Below are 25,080 nucleotides of genomic sequence, written 5' to 3'. Positions count from 1 at the left end.
TTCCCTTAACCTTTCCTCATAAGACATACCCCTCAGTTCCGGGACTAATCGTGTTCCATACTGGCGCTGCATATTCCAATATAGGCCTTACGTACACTGTGTACAACGTCGTGAATGACTCCTTACTCAGAGGTCTAAATGCCAATCTCAGGTTTGCCAATCTCCCATATGCTGCAGCAGTTATTTGATTGATCTGTGCCTCAGGGGACATGTTCGTTATAATGCTTACCCCAAGATCCTTTTCTTTAACTGATGTTTGCAGCTGTTGGTTTCCTAACCTGTACTCCGTCTGCTGTCTTCTGTGTCCTTCCCCAATCTTCATGACCTTACACTTACTGGGGTTAAACTCCAAGAGCCATTTATCGGACCATACTTGTAGTTTGTCCAGATCCCCTTGTAATCTTAACTGATTCTCGCCCACTTGTATTCTCCCCATCAGTTTCACATCATCAGCGAACAGTAACACTTCTGAATCTATTCCTTTCCACAAGAAACAGCACCGGGCCTAGGACTGAACCTTGTGGAACCCCACTCGACACATTCGCCCACTCTGACACTTTAGCACATACAAACACACATTGTTTCCTTCCTGTTAGGTATTCCCTGATCCATTGCAGTACTTTCCCCTTTATTCCTGCCTGCTCCTCTAATTTTTGCACCAGTCTCTTGTGTGATACTGTGTCAAAAGCCTTCTTGCAATCTAAAAAGATGCAATCTACCCATCCCTCTATCTCCTGTCTTACTTCTGTTACCTTATCGTAGAACTCAAGTAAATTTGTGACACAGGATTTCCCATCTCTGAAGCCGTGCTGACTGTCATGCATGAGCCCTGTCTTTTCATTGTGTTCCACTACTTTTCTCCTGATAATCTTTTCCATGACTTTACATACTATACAAGTCAGCGACACTGGTCTGTAGTTTAATGCTGTGTGTGTGTGTGCGTGTGTGTATGTGTGTGTGTGTGTGTGTACTCACCTAGTTGTTGTACTCACCTAGTTGAGGTTGCGGGGGTCGAGTCCGAGCTCCTGGCCCCGCCTCTTCACTGATCGCTACTAGGTCACTCTCCCTGAGCCGTGAGCTTTATCATACCTCTGCTTAAAGCTATGTATGGATCCTGCCTCCACTACATCGCTTCCCAAACTATTCCACTTACTGACTACTCTGTGGCTGAAGAAATACTTCCTAACATCCCTGTGATTCATCTGTGTCTTCAGCTTCCAACTGTGTCCCCTTGTTACTGTGTCCAATCTCTGGAACATCCTGTCTTTGTCCACCTTGTCAATTCCTCTCAGTATTTTGTATGTCGTTATCATGTCCCCCTATCTCTCCTGTCCTCCAATGTCGTCAGGTTGATTTCCCTTAACCTCTCCTCGTAGGACATACCTCTTAGCTCTGGGACTAGTCTTGTTGCAAACCTTTGCACTTTCTCTAGTTTCTTCACGTACTTGGCTAGGTGTGGGCTCCAAACTGGTGCCGCATACTCCAATATGGGCCTAACGTACACGGTGTACAGGGTCCTGAATGATTCCTTATTAAGATATCGGAATGCTGTTCTGAGGTTTGCCAGGCGCCCATATGCTGCAGCAGTTATTTGGTTGATGTGCGCTTCAGGAGATGTGCCTGGTGTTATACTCACCCCAAGATCTTTTTCCTTGAGTGAGGTTTGTAGTCTTTGACCCCCTAGACTGTACTCCATCTGCGGCCTTCTTTGCCCTTCCCCAATCTTCATGACTTTGCACTTGGTGGGATTGAACTCCAGGAGCCAATTGCTGGACCAGGTCTGCAGCCTGTCCAGATCCCTTTGTAGTTCTGCCTGGTCTTCGATCGAGTGAATTCTTCTCATCAACTTTACGTCATCTGCAAACAGGGACACCTCAGAGTCTATTCCTTCCGTCATGTCGTTCACAAATACCAGAAACAGCACTGGTCCTAGGACTGACCCCTGTGGGACCCCGCTGGTCACAGGTGCCCACTCTGACACCTCGCCACGTACCATGACTCGCTGCTGTCTTCCTGACAAGTATTCCCTGAGCCATTGTAGTGCCTTCCCTGTTATCCCTGCTTGGTCCTCCAGTTTTTGCACCAATCTCTTGTGTGGAACTGTGTCAAACGCCTTCTTGCAGTCCAAGAAAATGCAATCCACCCACCCCTCTCTCTCTTGTCTTACTGCTGTATACAGGAAAGTGTGTTTGTGTATGTGTGTGTGTGTGTGTGTGTGTGTGTGTGTGTGTGTGTGTGTGTGTGTGTGTGTGTGTGTCTGTGTATCTGCCTGTCTGTGTGTACGTGAGTGAAAGTGTGAGTGCGAGTGAATTATTAAAGTAAAAAAATATAAATATCAAAATATCATTCAACTACCCATCATTAACATTTTCATTTTCTTCGTTACTGCCAACAATCGATAATGACATAATTTTCCTTGCATACATAATATTTGGTCTTTATTTTAAACATAATGGAGTAACATTATATTCTGAACTCGACATCTCATCTACCAATTATCTCCTCTGTTACAACACTAACTGGACACACGGTGTCATTCGGCAATTATTCGTCTCATCTTCCGTGCCACCAATATATGAGTGTCTATATGATTTATGAGAATATATATAACATAATGTTAAGCGATATATCCTTTAATGTAATCAATTTGCAGGAAATAATTAAGATATGAAGAAGTTAATGAATTGCCTTCTCAGGAAATGTCGTATTGGCATTTCAGTGAAAGATATATATGTTAGTAGTATTAATTGTATTAAGATAATATTCAACGTTATACATGAGTCATTCAGCATAACTAGTGATGGCTCGATCCTCTGTCAGTTTATCGGTAATCATAAAAGATTGTGTAACTTCAGTCTTCCAAATGAAGATTACAGAAATGCATTTTGCTACTAGTTAAAATTATAGCAGCTGCTCCATCATTTACAAAAATATAAATGCTAAACTATTTTCTGTGCATGATAGGAAGAAGTTATCCAAACCTGTATGTATAAAATATAAGCCACCCAACCTTCTACGTAGAAAATGTAGAAGTTAATCAATCTTGGCTCACGAAATCGTCATAGCATGATTGTGCCATGGATTTTAACCCCTCCCGTACCGTGGTTTGTTTAACCAATCTTATACATAGAAAATGGAGAAGCTACACCATCTTCAACGTAAAAACAGAGAAGTTATCCTGATTTCTTACTACATAATATAAGTAAAACAGGAAAACTTGACTAACTTATCGTCCGAATGAAGGACCTCGATGCCGTTGGGTCTTTTCCAGTAGTTGAGACCAGCGGGCCAGGCTTCGATGTAGCACTCAATGATGACATCTTGCCCGAGGGGCACTCCCACCAGCTGGTGGGGCACGTACACAGTGGGCAGAACTGTGAAAGAGACTCATGGTCACTGAACAATATAATGTCTCTTTACATTCACCTTACACATATCGCTCACCATTCTCTCAATATTTTCACAATATATTCACATGATGCAAATATTCTAACTGTATCCTAGTCAAGATCTCATCATAACATATTTTTTGTCTTACCGTGCTATATAAGTTTTTAGTCAAAAGTTTATATGTATACAGGAAAGTAAAAAAAATGACTAGGATACAAAAAATGCAGAGGTAGATATACTCGGAGCCTTCTCGATTGATGAATGGAATCATTGTCATAACCTAAAGAATTAAGTACTAGGTATCAAAAGATCGAAAATCCTGTCTTAATCGTCATTGTTCATGGTTGACAGGTTTTTGGACTCAACCGTGGCAGAACAGATTGAACAAAAAATTGCTATGTCTACTACCCATTTCATGGCTTTTTAGTTTCTGATAAGGACGCAGTTCAGGAATGGGAAGGACTTGAGCACCATTACCACATCCCATTGGAAATATAAACACATATGCAGTATAATGTGATCCTTTATTGACTACGTTTCGCCCACAAAGTGCGCTTTTTCAAGTCACAAACAGATGTTTGTGACTTTAAAAAGCCCACTGTGTGGGCGAAACGTAGTCAATAAAGGATCACATTATACTGCATATGTGTTTATATTTCCATTGTGTCGGTATTTTATACCATTTATTTCCACCACATCCCATTGTTTATCTACAGAACAGCATACACAAAAATGGGTCGGTGACAATTCCTCTTGTGGTGACAGTAGAGGATCCAATCACAACTCCTGGTTCGAGGACAACTAATTGTCCTATCGCAGAACCTGGTCATCATAATGTTCGTAAAGTTATGCTTTGCCATCTCAATGAAGAGTCTTCTACATTTTTGCAAGACTTTTCAACAGGTTTTGTCCGTAGATTGTTTTTCCCATTGGAGGAAAATAAGAGAGCAGTTTTTTTTTTTTATTTCTAAGCAGGTAAAGATTGTTCCAGTTTACTGACTTGTCACCCAATGACCACTACTTCATAATGATTCGTAAACAACATGGGGAATGCTCATATTTCCTCGACGTTGTGACAGCAATGGCTTTTGTGATTTACTTTTAGGCCTCATGTTACATGCCACACTGTCAACTGATATCCTTAAGGAGGCTATTTCGTGTGAACCTGTGAACTTCGGCTCAGTGTCTGCAGAAGAGATGTATCGGATGTGAAAATTTAGATATACGCGGATGCGGATGTGTATGAGGACGTCTTACTTATTTTGCAGATGCGGATATCTGTTTACAAGAAAATGCTGACGTGGATACGGATGCAGATGTGAGAAATTGTGCAGATGTTCCGCAGATGCAGATGTGGATATCCGATACATCTCTAGTCTGCAGCACATTGTGCTGATTAGTTGTTTTATACAGCATTCATTTACATGGCATAAAAATGATCTGCTCGTCAAGTTAGCGGTTCGCCTGTTAGGAAATACGAAACTTTCCCCTCCATCACACTGACGATATACACTTACTTTTACATTTGACACTTACAAAACACACTGGACTTCTGCCTAGATACCGCTACACGGCAAAGAACACATAACTTCAAACTAGATTAAAGACTGTCAATTTAAGTATCTCACTACCTATAGAGCACTGATTTACATATTACTCACATTTGACTTCCACTTGGATACGCTTGCTGACGGAAGGGGGTATGCCATTTGAGGCTATGCATAGATATGCTCCCATGCCCGTCCTGCTGACCTGCGAGAGCTGCAGCAGTGGCCCCGGCACCTCCACCACTGTGAAAGAAAAAAGTGACGAGAATGGAAGACCAGAACATGAAGTGATCAAGAGGATAGATGTGGGAAAAAGAAGTCTAGAACGAGAAGGTGTTAACTACCTGTTTTAGCTAAAGATATGACCAACCGACAACCAGTTATAATTGAGAGCTTGAAAAGGTGTTGCGTGTATATTTACGCACTCACACCCCAAAAACACAAAAATAACTTCTATACCTCCGATAAATTACGGAACGGGTGAGGGTTGAACCCAAGCCCATGCGTTAACCACTTGGCCAGCTGACTCTGACAAGATTCATCCAAATAGGCATATTTCTATACACCATAGTGGAGTAAGCAAGACCCCACAAATGCAGGTTTTTACAGACGAATCCCACACCAGTGAAGGGGTGGCGTTCTTTAGTTCAAGTCTGTTCAAAGCCGCCTTCATGACTCACGAAATTGTGAGTCATGAAGGCAGCTTTGACAAACGTACTATATATATACATGTATATATATAATATATATAATATACATGTATATATATAATATATATATATATACAATATATATATATATATATATATACAATATATATATATATATATATATATATATATATATATATACAATATATATATATATATATATATATATATATAATATATATATATATATATATATATATATATATATATATATACAATATATATACATATATATATATATATATATATATATATAGAAAATATATATAAATATATATATATATATATATATATATAATATATATATATATATATATATATATATATATAATGCAATAAGATCACAGTAAACAGGTGATTTCGGAATATGAAAAACACCCACTCAGAAAAAATAGAGAAATTCCAAGCGCTTGCGTGACGACTCACATTATAGTTCCTTGATAATGTGAGTAGTCACGAAAGCGCTTGGAATTTCTCTATTTTTTCAGAGTGATTGTTTTGCATATATATTTATATATATATATATTTATATATATATATATATATATATATATATATATATATATATATATATATAATGTCGTGCCGAATAGGCAGAACTTGCCATCTTGGCTTAAATAGCAACGCTCATCTTGCCATATAGGACAAGTGAAAATTTGTGTATGCAAATATTTCGCCAAAATCATTCTGAACCTAACGAAAAAAATATATTTCACTGTGTTTATTTAGTATTAAATTATTGTAAACAAATCTAAAATATATTTCGTTGGGTTAGGCTAAAATAAATTGTTTTTGTTATAATAAGGTTAGGTAAGTTTTCTAAGTTCCTTTTGGTGCAAAATTATAAATTTTTACACCAGCATTAATGAAAAAAATATATCTTTAAACGTATAAGAGAAAATTTTAGAGAAGACTTAATTTTAAATGAGTTCTTGCTAATTGACCAGTTTTGCATATTCGGCACGACATATATATATATATATATATATATATTGCCGGGAGCAGTGGGCTGGTAACTCCTTCTCCTGCAGACATTTACTAAAAAGGAGAAGAAGAAAAACTTAATAAAACTGGGATGCTTGAATGTGCGTGGATGTAGTGCGGATGACAAGAAACAGATGATTGCTGATGTTATGAATGAAAAGAAGTTGGATGTCCTGGCCCTAAGCAAAACAAAGCTGAAGGGGGTAGGGGAGTTTCGGTGGGGGGAAATGAATGGAATTAAATCTGGAGTATCTGAGAGAGTTAGAGCAAAGGAAAGGGTAGCAGTAATGTTGAAGGATCAGTTATGGAAGGAGAAAAGAGAATATGAATGTGTAAATTCAAGAATTATGTGGATTAGAGTAAAGGTTGGATGCGAAAAGTGGGTCATAATAAGCGTGAATGCACCTGGAGAAGAGAGGAATGTAGAGGAGAGAGAGAGAGAGAGAGATTTTGGGAGATGTTAAGTGAATGTATAGGAGCCTTTGAACCAAGTGAGAGAGTAATTGTGGTAGGGGAACTGAATGCTAAAGTAGGAGAAACTTTTAGAGAGGGTGTGGTAGGTAAGTTTGGGGTGCCAGGTGTAAATGATAATGGGAGCCCTTTGATTGAACTTATAGAAAGGGGTTTAGTTATAGGTAATACATATTTTAAGAAAAAGAGGATAAATAAGTATACAAGATATGATGTAGGGCGAAATGACAGTAGTTTGTTGGATTATGTATTGGGAGATAAAAGACTGTTGAGTAGACTTCAGGATGTACATGTTTATAGAGGGGCCACAGATATATCAGATCACTTTCTAGTTGTAGCTACACTGAGAGTAAAAGGTAGATGGGATACAAGGAGAATAGAAGCATCAGGGAAGAGAGAGGTGAAGGTTTATAAACTAAAAGAGGAGGCAGTTAGGGTAAGATATAAACAGCTATTGGTGGATAGATGGGCTAGTGAGAGCATAGGCAATGGGGTCGAAGAGGTATGGGGTAGGCTTAAAAATATAATGCTAGAGTGTTCAGCAGAAGTTTATGGTTACAGGAAAGTGGGTGCAGGAGGGAAGAGGAGCGATTGGTGGAATGATGATGTAAAGAGAGTTGTAAGGGAAAAAAGTTAGCATATGAGAAGTTTTTACAAAGTAGAAGTGATGCAAGGAGGGAAGAGTATATAGAGAAAAAGAGAGAGGTTAAGAGAGTGGTGAAGCAATGTAAAAAGAGAGCAAATGAGAGAGTGGGTGAGATGTTATCAACAAATTTTGTTGAAAATAAGAAAAAGTTTTGGAGTGAGATTAACAAGTTAAGGAAGCCTAGAGAAAAAATGGATCTGTCAGTTAAAAATAGTAGAGGAGAGTTATTAAATGGAGAATTAGAGGTATTGGGAAGATGGAGGGAATATTTTGAGGAATTGTTAAATGTTGATGAAGATAGGGAAGCTGTGATTTCGTGTATAGGGCAAGGAGGAATAACATCTTGTAGGAGTGAGGAAGAGCCAGTTGTGAGTGTGGGGGAAGTTCGTGAGGCAGTAGGTAAAATGAAAGGGGGTAAGGCAGCCGGGATTGATGGGATAAAGATAGAAATGTTAAAAGCAGGTGGGGATATAGTTTTGGAGTGGTTGGTGCAATTATTTAATAAATGTATGGAAGAGGGTAAGGTACCTAGGGATTGGCAGAGAGCATGCATAGTTCCTTTGTATAAAGGAAAAGGGGACAAAAGAGAGTGCAAAAATTATAGGGGATAAGTCGGTTGAGTATACCTGGTAAAGTGTATGGTAGAGTTATTATTGAAAGAATTAAGAGTAAGACGGAGAATAGGATAGCAGATGAACAAGGCGGCTTTAGAAAAGGTAGGGGGTGTGTGGACCAGGTGTTTACAGTGAAACATATAAGTGAACAGTAAGGCTGATGCATGCAGGGGATGAGATGAAAAGCTGTAAGCCTTCTCCCTGAAAGCTGGCTGCCTTGGATCAAACGTGTAGCGGATGCTACACGCCAAGGTATTGGTCCAGTGTGGGTAGATTGGTAAAGCACTGCGTACCTTGTCCTAAGGTTCGTAGGTTCGAGTCTCCTTCAGCCAGAGATCAGTGTTTGTGTATATTTCGCATGCTCTCGCGAATTCCTTGCATTGTTCAAATCTCTAGTAAGGCGGATGCATGCAGGGGATGAGATGAAAAGCTGTAAGCCTTCTCCCTGAAAGCTGGCTGCCTTGGATCAAACGTGTAGCTCATGCTACACGCCAAGGTATTGGTCCAGTGTGGGTAGATTGGTAAAGCACTGCGTACCTTGTCCTAAGGTTCGTAGGTTCGAGTCTCCTTCAGCCAGAGATCAGTGTTTGTGTATATTTCGCATGCTCTCGCGAATTCCTTGCATTGTTCAAATCTCTAGTAAGGCTGATGCATGCAGGGGATGAGATGAAAAGCTGTAAGCCTTCTCCCTGAAAACTGGCTGCCTTGGATCAAACGTGTAGCTCATGCTACACGCCAAGGTATTGGTCCAGTGTGGGTAGATTGGTAAAGCACTGCGTACCTTGTCCTAAGGTTCGTAGGTTCGAGTCTCCTTCAGCCAGAGATCAGTGTTTGTGTATATTTCGCATGCTCTCGCGAATTCCTTGCATTGTTCAAATCTCTAGTAAGGCTGATGCATGCAGGGGATGAGATGAAAAGCTGTAAGCCTTCTCCCTGAAAACTGGCTGCCTTGGATCAAACGTGTAGCTCATGCTACACGCCAAGGTATTGGTCCAGTGTGGGTAGATTGGTAAAGCACTGCGTACCTTGTCCTAAGGTTCGTAGGTTCGAGTCTCCTTCAGCCAGAGATCAGTGTTTGTGTATATTTCGCATGCTCTCGCGAATTCCTTGCATTGTTCAAATCTCTAGTAAGGCTGATGCATGCAGGGGATGAGATGAAAAGCTGTAAGCCTTCTCCCTGAAAGCTGGCTGCCTTGGATCAAACGTGTAGCTCATGCTACACGCCAAGGTATTGGTCCAGTGTGGGTAGATTGGTAAAGCACTGCGTACCTTGTCCTAAGGTTCGTAGGTTCGAGTCTTCTTCAGCCAGAGATCAGTGTTTGTGTATATTTCGCATGCTCTCGCGAATTCCTTGCATTGTTCAAATCTCTAGTAAGGCTGATGCATGCAGGGGATGAGATGAAAAGCTGTAAGCCTTCTCCCTGAAAGCTGGCTGCCTTGGATCAAACGTGTAGCTCATGCTACACGCCAAGGTATTGGTCCAGTGTGGGTAGATTGGTAAAGCACTGCGTACCTTGTCCTAAGGTTCGTAGGTTCGAGTCTCCTTCAGCCAGAGATCAGTGTTTGTGTATATTTCGCATGCTCTCGCGAATTCCTTGCATATATATATATATATATATATATATATATATATATATATATATATATATATATATATATATATGGCACGGCTGGCAATACTAGGAGAGGCAAGTGTCGGTCATGCTTACAGCTTCGTTCTCTCAACTCTAATGGTTTCCTCCGCAAACACGGTAGTTGCCCTGGTTCAGGATGTCCTCCTGTGGAAAGTGATGATCCAGAGCCACCTCAGGCACCTGAATCCACTCCAACAGATTTCATCTCATCAGACAATCTCTTGGAAGCAATTAAAGCAACAGGTACGAGGACACTCACACATATTCCCAAAGCAGCCTGTCCACACGCCGCTGGGAAACTTACAGACCTCCTGAAAAAAGTAAACGATGGTTCCACTATCTTAAATGCTCCACCAACCATCAAGGCATGGCACAACTTGCTTTTTGGCAATGTCTGCTTAGCTGTGCCGGAAAGAAGGGGGAAGAGGCTAGCCTCAATGATAATTAAATCCTTAAGAGATTTTCCTATAGTTGATAACCTCATTCGCCTGCCCCGTCAACACAAAAAAGGGAGAGGCAGAACCCCCACTCACTCTATTGACAGTGAAAAAGTCAGAGTCCAAGTGAGCAAGAAAATTGAAGAGGGCAACACAGTGGGGACAATCAGAATTATTACCAGTGAAGATACAGTTGCTCCCAGGGATGTTGACATGGCTGAAGCACTTAGAGGAAAGCAACCTGCCAGGGAAACCAGTGGCACCAACAGTTCCAACACCTCTGTCCCCACTATGGAACCATTGATTGTGGAAGACTCAGACATTTACAAAGCAATAATGTCGTTCCCATCTGGCTCTGCTGGGGGTTACACTGGAATAAGACCACAGCATTTAAAGGAAATGGTTAATCCAGTTATTGGGGAAATTGCAGAGACACTGCTTTAAGAGATCACAAGGTTCGTCAACAATTCCTTGGCTGGTCTGATTCCTGATGAAATTAGACCTTTCTTTTTTGGTGCAACACTTTGTGCACTTAAAAAGAAGGATGGAGGAATTCGGCCAATTGCAGTAGGCAACACGTTACGCCGCCTCTTATCCAAAGCTGCTGTCCGAAGTATTCGTGCACAGGCAGCCATGATGCTTCAACCAAACCAGCTTGGCTTTGGGGTCTCTCAAGGAAGTGAAGCAGCGGTTCATGCAACAAGGGCGTATATCAACAACCTGCCTGAGGACAATGCAGTGGTAAAATTAGATTTCAAGAATGCGTTCAATCTCCTGAAAAGAGACGTGGTATTAGCAGCAGTACAAGAACATTTCCCTGGTCTCTTCCCTTTTGTTTCAGCTGGGTATAGCAAGGAATCAATGCTTCTCTTTGGAGAGCATGAAATCACATCATCGGAGTTTGTCCAACAAGGAGATCCTCTTGCACCATTTCTCTTCTGTATAGCAGTTAGGGAAATCACAGTCAGACTGACCAGCGAGCTAAACATCTGGTTCCTAGATGATGGCACACCAGCAGGTACAAAGGAGTCCCTCCTACATGACCTTACACAGGTAATGACACGGGGACAGGAAATGGGTCTCGTCCTGAATCCATCCAAATGTGAAATCATCTCAGTCAGTCAACAAGTGATAAATGCAGTGAGATCAAAACTACCAGGAGAAGCAGTCATTGCCCCCACAAATAGTGTCTTGCTAGGAGCACCTCTGGGAAGCAATGACATTGACACAATTCTCAGGAAGAAATTGGAAGAGATAAGGAGAATGGAACAACGAATAGGCAATCTGGACACCCACGATGCCTTGTACCTTCTCACGAAGTGCTTGAGTCTGCCCAGGTTGACATATTTCCTAAGATGTGCACCTTCATATGATAACCCTATACAGCACGAATATGACAGTATTCTGAGGCAGATTTTTACGAAAGCACTTAACCTTACTCTAGAAGACGGGCAGTGGAACCAAGCTACACTTCCAGTCAGACTAGGAGGCATTGGTGTCCGCAAATCATCACAGATTGCGTTACCTGCTTTTCTGTCCTCGTGTATTGCATCCAGAGAGCTTGTAGCAGCGATTCTCCCTGAACATCTTAGGGACAAGATTGGAGTCCAGGACCAAAAATTCATTGACGGAGCAATGATCTGGGATAATCTAACGGGCTCAGAAACCAGACCTGCTCCCCCCAACAACTACAAACAATCGCACTGGGATGGTCCAATAGTGGAAAATATAGCCTCAATAATGCTTCAGAGTGAGTCAGGGAAGGATAGAGCCCGCCTCCTGGCAGTGAGAGCCCCTCATCCTGGGGACTTTCTGTTGGCTGTTCCCAACTCCAGCCTTGGCACACTCCTCGACCCACAGACCATCCGCATCGGTGTTGCCCTTCGACTTGCCGCCCCTATTCTCGCCGAACACAGGTGTATTTGTGGCAGTGAAGCAGCAGACCGATTCGGATACCATGGTCTTGTGTGCCGTAAATCCGAGGGAAAGATTGCAAGACATGAGGAGGTTAATAACATTATCAAGAGGAGCCTCACAACAGCTGGATGCCCAGCAGTAAGGGAGCCACCCCAACTATGCAGATCTGATGGCAGCCAGAAGCGTCCAAATGGTATCACCCTTCAAGCCTGAACAGATGGGAAGCAGGTGGTGTGGGACTATACATGTGCATCTACCTTGGCTGATACCTATCTCCAATACACCAGGGAGGAAGGAGGGGCAGCTGCAAGCTTCAGGGAGTCCCAAAAGTCTAGAAAATATGGAGAACTTGCCCATCATTATATGTTTGTTCCCATAGGCTCAGAGACCCTTGGCTCATGGGGAAAGAGTGCATCTAAATTCCTTAAGGAGCTGGGAAAAAGACTCATCAGGGTAACTAGGGATCCCAGGGCAGATAGTTTTCTGTTCCAGCGGCTCAGTGCGGCTGTTCAAAGGGGTAATGCCTGCTGTATTTTGGGCACACGCCCCAGCTCTGAGGAGCTGGATGAGATTTTCGCCTTGTAGTCGGTGATACACACGTAACAACATGTACCTTATATGCCACCTTTACATCAACAATGTATCTCTTAAATCTTCTGTACCATATTATGTAATAATATATATATATATATATATATAATATATATATATATATATATATATATATATATATATATATAGTACGTTTGTCAAAGCTGCATTCAAATATATATATATATATATATATATATATATATATATATATATATATATATATATATATATATATATATATATATATATATATATGTGTGTGTGTATATGTCGTGCCGAATATGTAAAACTGGTCAATGAGCATGAACTCATTTAAAATTAAGTCCTTTCTGAAATTTTCTCTTATACGTTTAAAGATATATTTTTTCCATTATTGTTAATGTAAAAATTTTTAATTTTGCACCAAAAGAATCTTAGAAAACTTACCTAACCTTATTAAAACAAGAGCAATTTATTTTAGCCTCACCCAACTAAATATATTTTAAATACGCTGACAGTAATTTAGTACTAAACAAACACAATCAAATATATTTTTTTCGTTAGGTTCAGAATGATTTTGGCGAAATTATTGCATACACAAATTTTCACTTGTCCTATATAGCAAGATGAGCATTGCTATTTAAGCCAAGATCGCAAGTTCTGCCTATTCGGCACTACATATATATATATATATATATATATATATATATATATATATATATATATATATATATATATATATATATATATATATATATATATATAATGTCGTGCCAAATATGTAAAACTAGTCAATTAGCAATAACTCATTTAAAATTAAGTCATTTCTAAAATTTTCTCTTATACGTTTAAAGATATATTTTTTTCATTAATGTTGATTCAAAAAATTTTAATTTTGCACCAAAAGGAACTTAGAAAGCTTACCTAACCTTATTATAACAAGCGCAATTTATTTTAGCCTAACCCAACTAAATATAATTTAGATTTGTTTACAGTAATTTAATACTAAACAAACACAGTGAAATATATTTTTTTCTTTAGGTTCAGAATGATTTTGGCGAAATTATTGCATACACAAATTTTCACTTGTCCTATATGGCAAGATGAGCGTTGCTATTTAAGCCTAGATCGCAAGTTCTGCCTATTCGGCACGACATATATATATAAATATATATATATATATATATATATATATATATATATATATATATATATATATATATATATATATATATATATATATATATATAGGTAGTAGGTTGGTAGACAGCAACCGCCCAGGGAGGTACTACCGTCCTGCCAAGTGAGTGTAAAACGAAAGCCTGTGATTGTTTTACATGATGGTAGGATTGCTGATGTCTTTTGTCTGTCTCATAAATATGCAAGATTACAGGTACGTCTTGCTACTTCTACTTACACTTAGGTCACACTACACATACATGTACATGTTTATTTATACACACTCATCTGAGTTTTCTTTGATTTTATCTTAATAGTTCTTGGTTTTATTACTTTTCCTTTTATATCAATTGGGGAAGTGGAATAAGAATCTTTCCTCCGTAAGCCATGCGTGTTGTAAAAGTCAACTAAAATGCCGGGAACAATGGGCTAGTAACCCCTTTTCCTGTAAAGATTACTAAAAAGAATAAGAAGAAGAAAATTGTCAAAGTGGGAAGTCTGAATGTGCGTGGATGTTGTGCAAATGATAAGAAAGAGATGATTGTGGATGTTATGAATGAGAAGAAGCTGGATGTCCTGGCTTTAAGTGAAACAAAGCTGAAGGGGGTGGGAGAGTTTCAGTGGAGAGGAATAAATGGGATTAGGTCAGGGGTTTCAAATAGAGTTAGAGCTAAAGAAGGAGTAGCAATAATGTTGAAGGATAAGCTATGGCAGGAAAAGAGGGACTACAGATGTATAAATTCAAGGATTATGTGGAGTAAAATAAAGATAGGATGTGAAAAGTGGGTTATAGTAAGCGTGTATGCACCTGGAGAAGGAGTGTAGAGGAGAGAGAGAGATTCTGGGAAATGTTGAGTGAATGCGTGGGGAGTTTTGAATCAAGTGTGAGAGTAATGGTGGTTGGGGATTTCAATGCTAAAGTGGGTAAAAATGTTATGGAGGGAGTAGTAGGTAAATTTGGGGTGCCAGGGGTAAATGTAAATGGGGAGCCTTTAATTGAGCTATGTGTAGAAAGAAATTTGGTAATAAGTAATACATATTTTATGAAAAAAGGATAAATAAATATACAAGGTATGATGTAGCACGTAATGAAAGTAGTTTGTTAGATTATGTATTGGTGGATAAAAGGTTGATGGGTAGGCTCCAGGATGTACATGTTTATAGAGGGGCAACTGATATATCGGATCATTATTTAGTTGTAGCTACAGTTAGAGAAAGAGGTAGATGGGAAAAGAGGAAGGTGGCAACAACAAGTAAGAGGGAGGTGAAAGTGTATAAACTAAGGGAGGAGGAAGTTCGGGCGAGATATAAGCGACTATTGGCAGAAAGGTGGGCTAGTGCAAAGATGAGTAGTGGGGGGGTTGAAGAGGGTTGGAATAGTTTTAAAAATGCAGTATTAGAATGTGGGGCAGAAGTTTGTGGTTATAGGAGGGTGGGGGCAGGAGGAAAGAGGAGTGATTGGTGGAATGATGAAGTAAAGGGTGTGATAAAAGAGAAAAGGGTAGCTTACGAGAGGTTTTTACAAAGCAGAAGTGTTATAAGAAGAGCAGAGTATATGGAGAGTAAAAGAAAGGTGAAGAGAGTGGTGAGAGAGTGCAAAAGGAGAGCAGATGATAGAGTGGGAGAGGCACTGTCAAGAAATTTTAATGAAAATAAGAAAAAAATTTGGAGTGAGTTAAACAAGTTAAGAAAGCCTAGGGAAAGTAAGGATTTGTCAGTTAAAAACAGAGTAGGGGAGTTAGTAGATGGGGAGAGGGAGGTATTAGGTAGATGGCGAGAATATTTTGAGGAACTTTTAAATGATGAGGAAGAAAGGGAGGCGGTAATTTCATGCACTGGCCATGGAGGAATACCATCTTTTAGGAGTGAAGAAGAGCAGAATGTAAGTGTGGTGGAGGTACGTGAGGCATTAGGTAGAATGAAAGGGGGTAAAGCAGCTGGAACTAATGGGATCATGACAGAAATGTTAAAAGCAGGGGGGGATATAGTGTTGGAGTGGTTGGTACTTTTGTTTAATAAATGTATGAAAGAGGGGAAGGTACCTAGGGATTGGCGGAGAGCATGTATAGTCCCTTTATATAAAGGGAAAGGGGACAAAAGAGATTGTAGAAATTATAGAGGAATAAGTTTACTGAGTATACCAGGAAAAGTATACGGTAGGGTTATAATTGAAAGAATTAGAGGTTAGACAGAATGTAGAATTGCGGACGAGCAAGGAGGCTTCAGAGTGGGTAGGGGATGTGTAGATCAAGTGTTTACATTGAAGCATATATGTGAACAGTATTTAGATAAAGGTAGGGAAGTTTATATTGCATTTATGGATTTAGAAAAGGCATATGATAGAGTGGATAGAGGAGCAATGTGGCAGATGTTGCAAGTATATGGAATAGGTGGTAAGTTACTAAATGCTGTAAAGAGCTTTTATGAGGATAGTGAGGCTCAGGTTAGGGTGTGTAGAAGAGAGGGAGAATACTTCCCGGTAAAAGTAGGTCTTAGACAGGGATGTGTAATGTCACCATGGTTGTTTAATATATTTATAGATGGGGTTGTAAAAGAAGTAAATGCTAGGGTGTTCGGGAGAGGGGTGGGATTAAATTATGGGGAATCAAATTCAAAATGGGAATTGACACAGTTACTTTTTGCTGATGATACTGTGCTTATGGGAGATTCTAAAGAAAAATTGCAAAGGTTAGTGGATGAGTTTGAGAATGTGTGTAAAGGTAGAAAGTTTAAAGTGAACATAGAAAAGAGTAAGGTGATGAGGGTATCAAACGATTTAGATAAAGAAAAATTGGATATCAAATTGGGGAGGAGGAGTATGGAAGAAGTGAATGTTTTCAGATACTTGGGATTTGACGTGTCGGCAGATGGATTTTATGAAGGATGAGGTTAACCATAGAATTGATGAGGGGAAAAAAGGTGAGTGGTGCATTGAGGTATATGTGGAGTCAAAAAACGTTATCTATGGAGGCAAAGAAGGGAATGTATGAAAGTATAGTAGTACCAACACTCTTATATGGATGTGAAGCTTGGGTGGTAAATGCAGCAGCGAGGAGACGGTTGGAGGCAGTGGATATGTCCTGTCTAAGGGCAATGTGTGGTGTAAATATTATGCAGAAAATTCGGAGTGTGGAAATTAGGAGAAGGTGTGGAGTTAATAAAAGCATTAGTCAGAGGGCAGAAGAGGGGTTGTTGAGGTGGTTTGGTCATTTAGAGAGAATGGATCAAAGTAGAATGACATGGAAAGCATATAAATCTATAGGGGAAGGAAAGAGGGGTAGGGGTCGTCCTCGAAAGGGTTGGAAAGAGGGGGTAAAGGAGGTTTTGTGGGCGAGGGGCTTGGACTTCCAGCAAGCGTGCATGAGCGTGTTAGATAGGAGTGAATGGAGACGAATGATACTTGGGACCTGACGATCTGTTGGAGTGTGAGCAGGGTAATATTTAGTGAAGGGATTCAGGGAAACCGGTTATTTTCATATAATCGGACTTGAGTCCTGGAAATGGGAAGTACAATGCCTGCACTTTAAAGAAGGGGTTTGGGATATTGGCAGTTTGGAGGGATATGTTGTGTATCTTTATACGTATATGCTTCTAAACTGTTGTATTCTGAGCACCTCTGCAAAAGCAGTGATAATGTGTGAGTGTGGTGAAAGTGTTGAATGATGATGAAAATATTTTCTTTTTGGGGATTTTCTTTCTTTTTTGGGTCACCCTGCCTCGGTGGGAGACGACCGACTTGTTGAAAAAAAAAAAAAAAAAAAATATATATATATATATATATATATATATATATATATATATATATATATATATGTCGTGCCGAATAGGCTGAATTTGCGATCTTGGCTTAAATAGCAACGCTCATCTTGCCATATAGGACAAGTGAAAATTTGTGTATGCAATAATTTGATCAAAATCATTCTGAACCTAACGAAAAAAATATATTTCACCGTGTTTGATTAGTATTAAATTATTGTAAACAAATCTATAATATATATTTTCGTTGGGTTAGGCTAAAATAAATTGATCTTGTTATAATAAGGCTAGGTAAGTTTTCTAAGATTCTTTAGTTGCAAAATTAAAATTTTTTACATTAACATTAATGAAAAAAATACATCTTTGAACGTATAAGAGAAAATTTTAGAAAGGACTTAATTTTAAATGAGTTCTTGCTAATTGACCAGTGTTACATGTTCGGCACGACATATATATATATATATATATATATATATATATATATATATATATATATATATATATATATATATATATATATATATATATATAATATATATATATATAATATATATATGCAAAACAACCACTCTGAAAGAATAGAGAAATTCCAAGCGCTTTCGTGACTACTCACATTATCAAGGAACTATGAAAGTGAAGCATCCAAGGAAGCTATATAAGGGGTCGGCCAGCACCTCACTATCAGATCCCACAACGGTTAAACACGTGACGCGCGGCGAGCCAACTTGGATAGGTCCTTTGCAAAACTCACCCCCAAGCTATTTATTTGTCCAGTGTATTATTAAATTCTACCCAAATTCTATTAATTATAAATGGATCTAATTTATATTAACCAAAGGAAATATTCATATTATTGTCAAAACTGCTTTTTATGAAACAAGATTCAATTATATTCCTGTCGACCATGGACTTGCTTGATACTACTTTCTCAACTTTTTGAAAATCAATTGGATGGTTAAAATCTCTTACATGAATAAATAGAGCATTGGAATCTTGTCCAGTTCTAATGCTATATTTATTCATGTAAGAGATTTTAACCATGTAATTTTCAGTGGCCTATGTTTGTGTTTCTCTTATTTTCCGGTATGCCTCTACCGTAATATGTTCTTTAAAGTTATAATCGACAATGCATTTTTTTTTCTCTTTGATTATTTCTATACGTTATTTTATTTCCTTTTCAACAGAACTAAAATTAATAACCGTTTCATCTCTCAACAGTGTCTCTCGATAACTTAGTTATTTATAATCTCCTTTTTAATTTCTTAAGTAATATTGGCTCTTGCAGAGAATTCTTAGCTAGTGCCATATGTTCAGTCTCTGTCTTATTTCCTAGTAAATTTTGCAAAATTATCTTCAATCTTTGAAATAGGTTTTTTTTCTCTCTCTTTATCTAAGCTCTTAAGAAATATCCAATGCTAGCTGCACCTTCTATTCTAATTCTTTCTTAAGTTTAGGTATTCCTGCATAAATATCTTATAATTTAGTTTTGTACTCTACTAAACCTTTGGTGTTCTTTTCAAAATTACCCTTATTTTTAGAGAATTCCTGAGCTATCACATGTCTCTTCTTCATTATCTCAGCTAGTTCACCTAATATCTTCTGGATTTGATGTAAAAGTTTCCCTTAAAAGTTCCATTATGTTTCATAATGCTGCATTTTCATAATTTAATTAATCTACTTTTTCTTCTTGCCTTACCTTGTTATGTTCAGGTATAGTCATTCTTTCTGCCCAACCACTTGTTTTGTTATCTGCAGGTTTATAAGAATAACTGTGCTCAGAGCATGTACACTCCGCCATATTGTCAACAAAAGCACTACTGTGCTGTTGTGCCACTCTGTTTTTAATATATTTAATAAGGAATTCTTAACCCTGAAAAATTTTCCATAGTAATAATTTCCTTCTGGTTTTGGAGAAGTCACTCATAAAATGCTCTATTCCCTTCATTACTAAACAGAACGCTATTTTCAGGTTTGGCAGATGCCTGTATGCTGCAGCAGTTATCTGGTTGTGAGGCTCAGGAGATGTGCTCGGAATTATACTTATCCAAAGATCCTTTTCCATGAGTGATGTTTGTAGTCATTGGTCACCTAGCCTGTACTCTGTCTGCGGTCTTTTTCCCCTCCCCCGATCCTCATGACTTTGCATTTGGCGGGGTTGAATTCAGTGAGGCATTTGCTGGACCAAGCTTACAGCCTGTCCAGGTCTCTTTGTAGTCCTGCCTGATCCTCATCCGATTTAATTCTCTTCATTAACTTCACATCATCTGCATACAGGGACACTTCTGAGCCTAACCCTTCTGTCATGTCGTTCACATGCACCAAAAACAGCACTAGTCCTAGGAATGACCCCTGTGAAACCCCGCTCGTCAAATGCGCCCACTCTGACACCTCGCCATGTACCATGGCTCGTTGTTGCCTCCCTGTCAGGTATACCCTGATCCAGTGCGGTGCCCTTGCTGTTATACGTGCCTGGTCCTCCAGTTTTTGCACTAATCTCTTGTGAGGAACTGTGCCAAAGGCCTTCTTGCAGTCCTAGATATGCAGTCAACCGACCCTTCTCTCTCTTGTGTCTTCCGTTTTTTTGTCATAAAACTCCAGTAGGGTTGTTGCATAAGATTTTCCTTCACTGAATCCGTGCTGCTTTTAGTTCATAAGCTTGTTCCGTTCTAGGTGCTCCACCACTCTCCAGATAATCTTCGCCATGACTTTGCATACTATACACATCAGTGGCACTGGTCTATTGTTTAGTACCTCATGTCTGTCTCCTTAAAAATAGGGACTACATTTGCCATCTTTCATATCTCAGGTAGTTGCCCAGTTTTAATGGATGTATTGAAAATTGTTGTTAGTGACACACACAGCGTCTCTGCTCCCTTTCTAAGGACCCACCTTGATACCTCTTTGAGGTATCAAGTCCACTTAGCAGCTCCTTCACCTCCTCCTCGGTTGTCTGTATTTCATGCAGCAATTGTTGGTATATCCCTCATTGGTGTACCTCCTTCTGACTTCCAGGAGGCGTTTCTGTCTCCACTGTAAATACTTCCTTAAATCTCATGATGAGCTTCTCATATACTTCTTGGTCGTTTCTTGCAAGCTCCCTATCTTCCTTCCTTAGCCTGATTACCTGGTCCATGACTGTTGTCTTCCTCCTGATGTGGCTATACAACAGCGTCAGGTCAGACTTGACTTTCGATGTAAAGTCATTTTCATATCCAAGGGCCTCTATCCTTATCTGTGGCTCTTCGATTAATCTCTTTATTTTCCTAGGTCCTTCATCTTCTGTACTTTTCCATTCGCTAGCACACTTAGTTTTTTGTCTCTCTACACCTTTAGATAAATTAAGGGCTCGTTCTGGTCTTCCCATTATTTCTGTTGCCCTTGGGAACAAACCTCTCCTCTACCTCCTTACATTCTGTTGTCACATAGTCCATCATTTCATTTACTGATTTTCCTACCAATTTTCTTTCCCACTGAGCCTCTTACAGAAAGTTCCTCATGCCTGTGTAGTCCCCTCTTTTGAAGTTTTGTGTTTCCCATCCTACCCTTCTTACCCTCTCCACTTGTAACTCTCCTATGTATTCAAGGCTCAGAACCACGTGATCACTAGCTCCGAGGGGCCTTTCATATGTGATGTCTTTGATGTCCGAGGTACTCAGTGTGAAACGAGGTCCAGTCTTGCTGGTTCATCTTCACCTTTCTCTCTGGTAGTGCCCCTAACATGTTAATGAAAGAGGTTTTCCATTACCACACCCATCATCTTGGCTATGTTTCAGGGCCCCCATGTGGCTCCAGGTTTTCTCAGTCAATCTTCTTGTGATTGAAATCACCCATAACTAGTAGCTTTGCTCTATCTGTGTGAGCTCTTCTGGCCACCTCAGCTAGTGTGTCCACCATTGCTCTTTGGTGTTCTTCTCTTTGCCTCCTGCAGTTCTATGATGGATTGTACATCACTGCAATGACTACCTTATGTCCCCCAGACTGAACTGCATCTAGTTTGTAGTCTCTTTCGCCCATTTCGTCCATTTCTTCCATTTCCTCAAATCCCCATCGATTTTTAATGAGCAGTACAACTCCTCCTCCCCCTCTGCTCCCTCAATCGTTCTTCAGGATCTGATATCCAGGTGGGAAGATTGCATCTGTTATCAACCTGGTGAGTTTCGTTTCTGTGAGTGCTATACTCTTTCATGTCACTCCTTACATTTATTTGATTTCCATCTGCATTTGTATTTCAAACCTTCAACTTCTTTTCTAAAACTGTGGTCTGGGGAGAACACTGGGGCTGGGGGAGCGGGAGATCTGGCAGGAATTATGGGGGGTTGCTTTGGGGGTGGAGCTTGTGATGAGAAGGCATGGGGAAGTGGGTACAGTGTGTGGGTTTTAGGTTAGATTGTTTGGTTGCATTTGGATTGTCGTGGTTGAGGGCCTTCTGTAGGTGGTCTAAAGGAGGTTATAGTTGCTCTTCCTTCTGAGTCTGGGTTCTCCTGCTCGTCTCTGTCTTTTCCTCTCTCAGTTTCTGCCTTTCCTCTCGTGTGCTGTCACGGTCGAGGTACACCCTCCGGTATATGGGTATGTCCCTTAGTTGTGCTTTCTCCTGCAGGATCCTGTTTCGAGCCGATTCCGCCTTGAAAATTACTTTGACTAACCAGGATTTTCCTCTACCAAACTCCCCTATTCTCAGAATATTTGTAAACTGGATCATGTCATCCTCTCCTATTGTTTTCATGATACTTTCAATTGCTTTTTTTCTACCCCTGTCTTCTTGCTTCATAAGTTTCCCCTTCAGCTTCCTGGAGCCTATAAACAAAAACTGACCTCTCACTTACGTCCTCCCACTGCATTTTCCTTTACATCCCCTGAGTCAATTTAGTTGCCTCCATTGCAGCGTTTCATACTTCAGTCTTTTCCCTATCTGATGTCCCTGTGCTCAGCGGTTTGTCATTTTCCTTTCTCAGCTTTTCCTGACCATTGCTGTGGTCTGTTAGGGCCTCTGCATATAGCTTAATTCTTTCAGTTTCTTCAGTCCCCTCGTTTGTTTTTTTCTTGATGTGTGTGTGTGTGTGTGTGTGTGTGTGTGTGTGTGTGTGTGTGTGTGTGTGTGTGTGTGTGTGTGTGTGTGTGTGTGTGTGTGTGTTTAGTGTGTCTGTCTGCCTTTGAGAAGGAGAGGGAGGGTCACTTAATGTACGCTGGGCTCACAACTCTTGAACTTTTTTAGAATTATTTCTCACTGTATTTTTCTAATTAATTATATACTATCATTTACTATTATAATACTGGTGCACATGAGATATTTTTAAAAACACATAATACACTCAGCACTGTCCACGTAGTTGAAAATTAGTCACTCTCCGTAATACGGTAGGCTACACCACTCTTGTGAAGTTCTTTCCAATATCTCTCACTATATTCCTAATTTCTTTTATTTCAATAATTATTATTATTATATCATTTACTGATGCACATGAGATCTTTTAAAAACAACCATAGGTGCACTTAGCACTGCCCATGTTGATAAAATTTATATTATGCTAGGCTGCTGTTCCACTCTTTGGAAGTGTTTTTAAAATTGCTCCCACATATAGATAAGTATTCGGTGTTTGCAGTCACAGTGTAGTTGAAATCCTCGTGGTGTCTTCTGGTAATGTCGTACGATGTCTACATCACTTTTTATATTTTGCTTCTCTTATATATTCCAGTTTTTATCACTGAACCAGTCCCATTAATACCGAGGTATTCACACGTTTTTCCTTATTACTGCGGTCATAACCTGAAGTTTACGATATTATTTGTATTCACAAGTCAATTCAGGCAGCAACAACTGCCGGAAAATTTACTATTTTATTTTATCTTTCTTTCTTTACCAAATGACTCATTAATCACTTATTACGGCCATTACTGACCACATATTTGCACAGGTCACAACCGTGACCTGTTGTTAATAATAACTATTTGTTGCAATCACTTTTCGCAAAACACTGCCAGCGGTGCTAACCAGCCTCGATGTCCTCTCACTCAAGCTAACATTAAAAAACTCCCACATTAAAATTTAAGTTGTAATTTTTTTGATATTATCACACTTTTCAGACTCTGGAAACCTTGTTGTACTCTTGTAGGTATCTTCACTGACTCTGTTACGCACATTGACTGCTGCCAATATCCTAAGACCGCAACTAGAGCGCTGAATGCTAGAAGCACTGTTAAAGGATACTGTCTCGTATGTGTGTGTATGTGTGTGTTAAGTACATTGCATACAGTTGGATTACATGTTAGTCACTTACTTGAGACGGTGTGATTGAGGTGGATATCACTGCCGTCCTCCCTGCGCCACTTGATGGTGGGCACTGGAGAGCCTCGGGCACTGCAGGCCAGGGTCAGGTCCATGCCTTCTAGGAGACCCACGTCACGACTGCTCATCTCGTCCTTGATATAAGGTGGCACTGTGGATGCACGAGACGATCATTGATCATTGACGATCTTTTATCATTTTCACAACATGGTATATGGCACACTTACCATTCTGACACCATGCTGTGATGGAACAATGATCATTCTGACACCATGCTGTTATGGCACACTGATCATTCTCACACCTTTCTGTGGTGGCACACTGATTATTCTCACACCTTGCTATGGTAGCACATTGATTGATCATTCTCACACCCTTCTCTGGTAGCACACTGATTATTTTCACAATATTTTTGGTGGCACACTAATGATTCTCGCACCTTGCTATGTTGGCATACTACACATTGTCACACCCTCATAGTCCCTATCATACCTACTCCTAAATCTACGTATAGAGCCTACCTTCATCACTTCTACATCGAGGTAATTTCACTATCTGACCAAGATGAAAGTGAAGAAATGCTGACATCCATCTGTCTCATCAGTACCTTTAACTTCCAGCTGTGCTCTCAAGTACGTGTAACCTTCCACTCAAAAATCCTGTCTGTATGTAATATCTCTTCTGAAGATTTTGAAAGTAATTTTTGTCTTCCCTGATTTTTCTTTTCTGCAAAACGAAGATTCAATGTCTTTACCCCTTAGATCGGAAACAAGCCTCGTATCATACCACTCTTCTTTCTCCTGTTTTTAACATGCTTTTACAGGTGTGGGTTCCATGCTAATGCTGCTACTCAAAGATGGGCCTGACATATGTTGTATAAAGCCCAAAGAATGACTGTGTTGATTCCAGAAAGCTACTCGTGTGTTTTACAGATAAAGG

The 25,080-nt window shown here is 39.7% G+C and overlaps 1 protein-coding gene across 1 annotated transcript in view; it reads right to left on the bottom strand.

Annotated features, from left to right (window-relative positions):
• LOC128687137 (lachesin-like) overlaps nt 1-25,080 on the bottom strand; it is a 201,653-nt gene that overhangs the window by 44,893 nt on the left and 131,680 nt on the right. Inside the window, exons 3-5 of the mRNA XM_070092805.1 lie at nt 24,134-24,292; nt 5,052-5,180; nt 3,227-3,374 (exon numbers count right to left, since the gene is read on the bottom strand). Of these exons, the coding sequence (XP_069948906.1) occupies nt 3,227-3,374; nt 5,052-5,180; nt 24,134-24,292 (436 nt within the window). The remainder of the gene's footprint in view (nt 1-3,226; nt 3,375-5,051; nt 5,181-24,133; nt 24,293-25,080) is intronic.

This window comes from Cherax quadricarinatus, chromosome 40 (assembly GCF_038502225.1).
Source record: "Cherax quadricarinatus isolate ZL_2023a chromosome 40, ASM3850222v1, whole genome shotgun sequence".
Lineage (NCBI taxonomy): Eukaryota > Metazoa > Arthropoda > Malacostraca > Decapoda > Parastacidae > Cherax > Cherax quadricarinatus.
The sequence above is the reverse complement of the archived record's forward strand: the minus strand, read 5'-3'. Positions and strand labels throughout refer to the sequence as shown.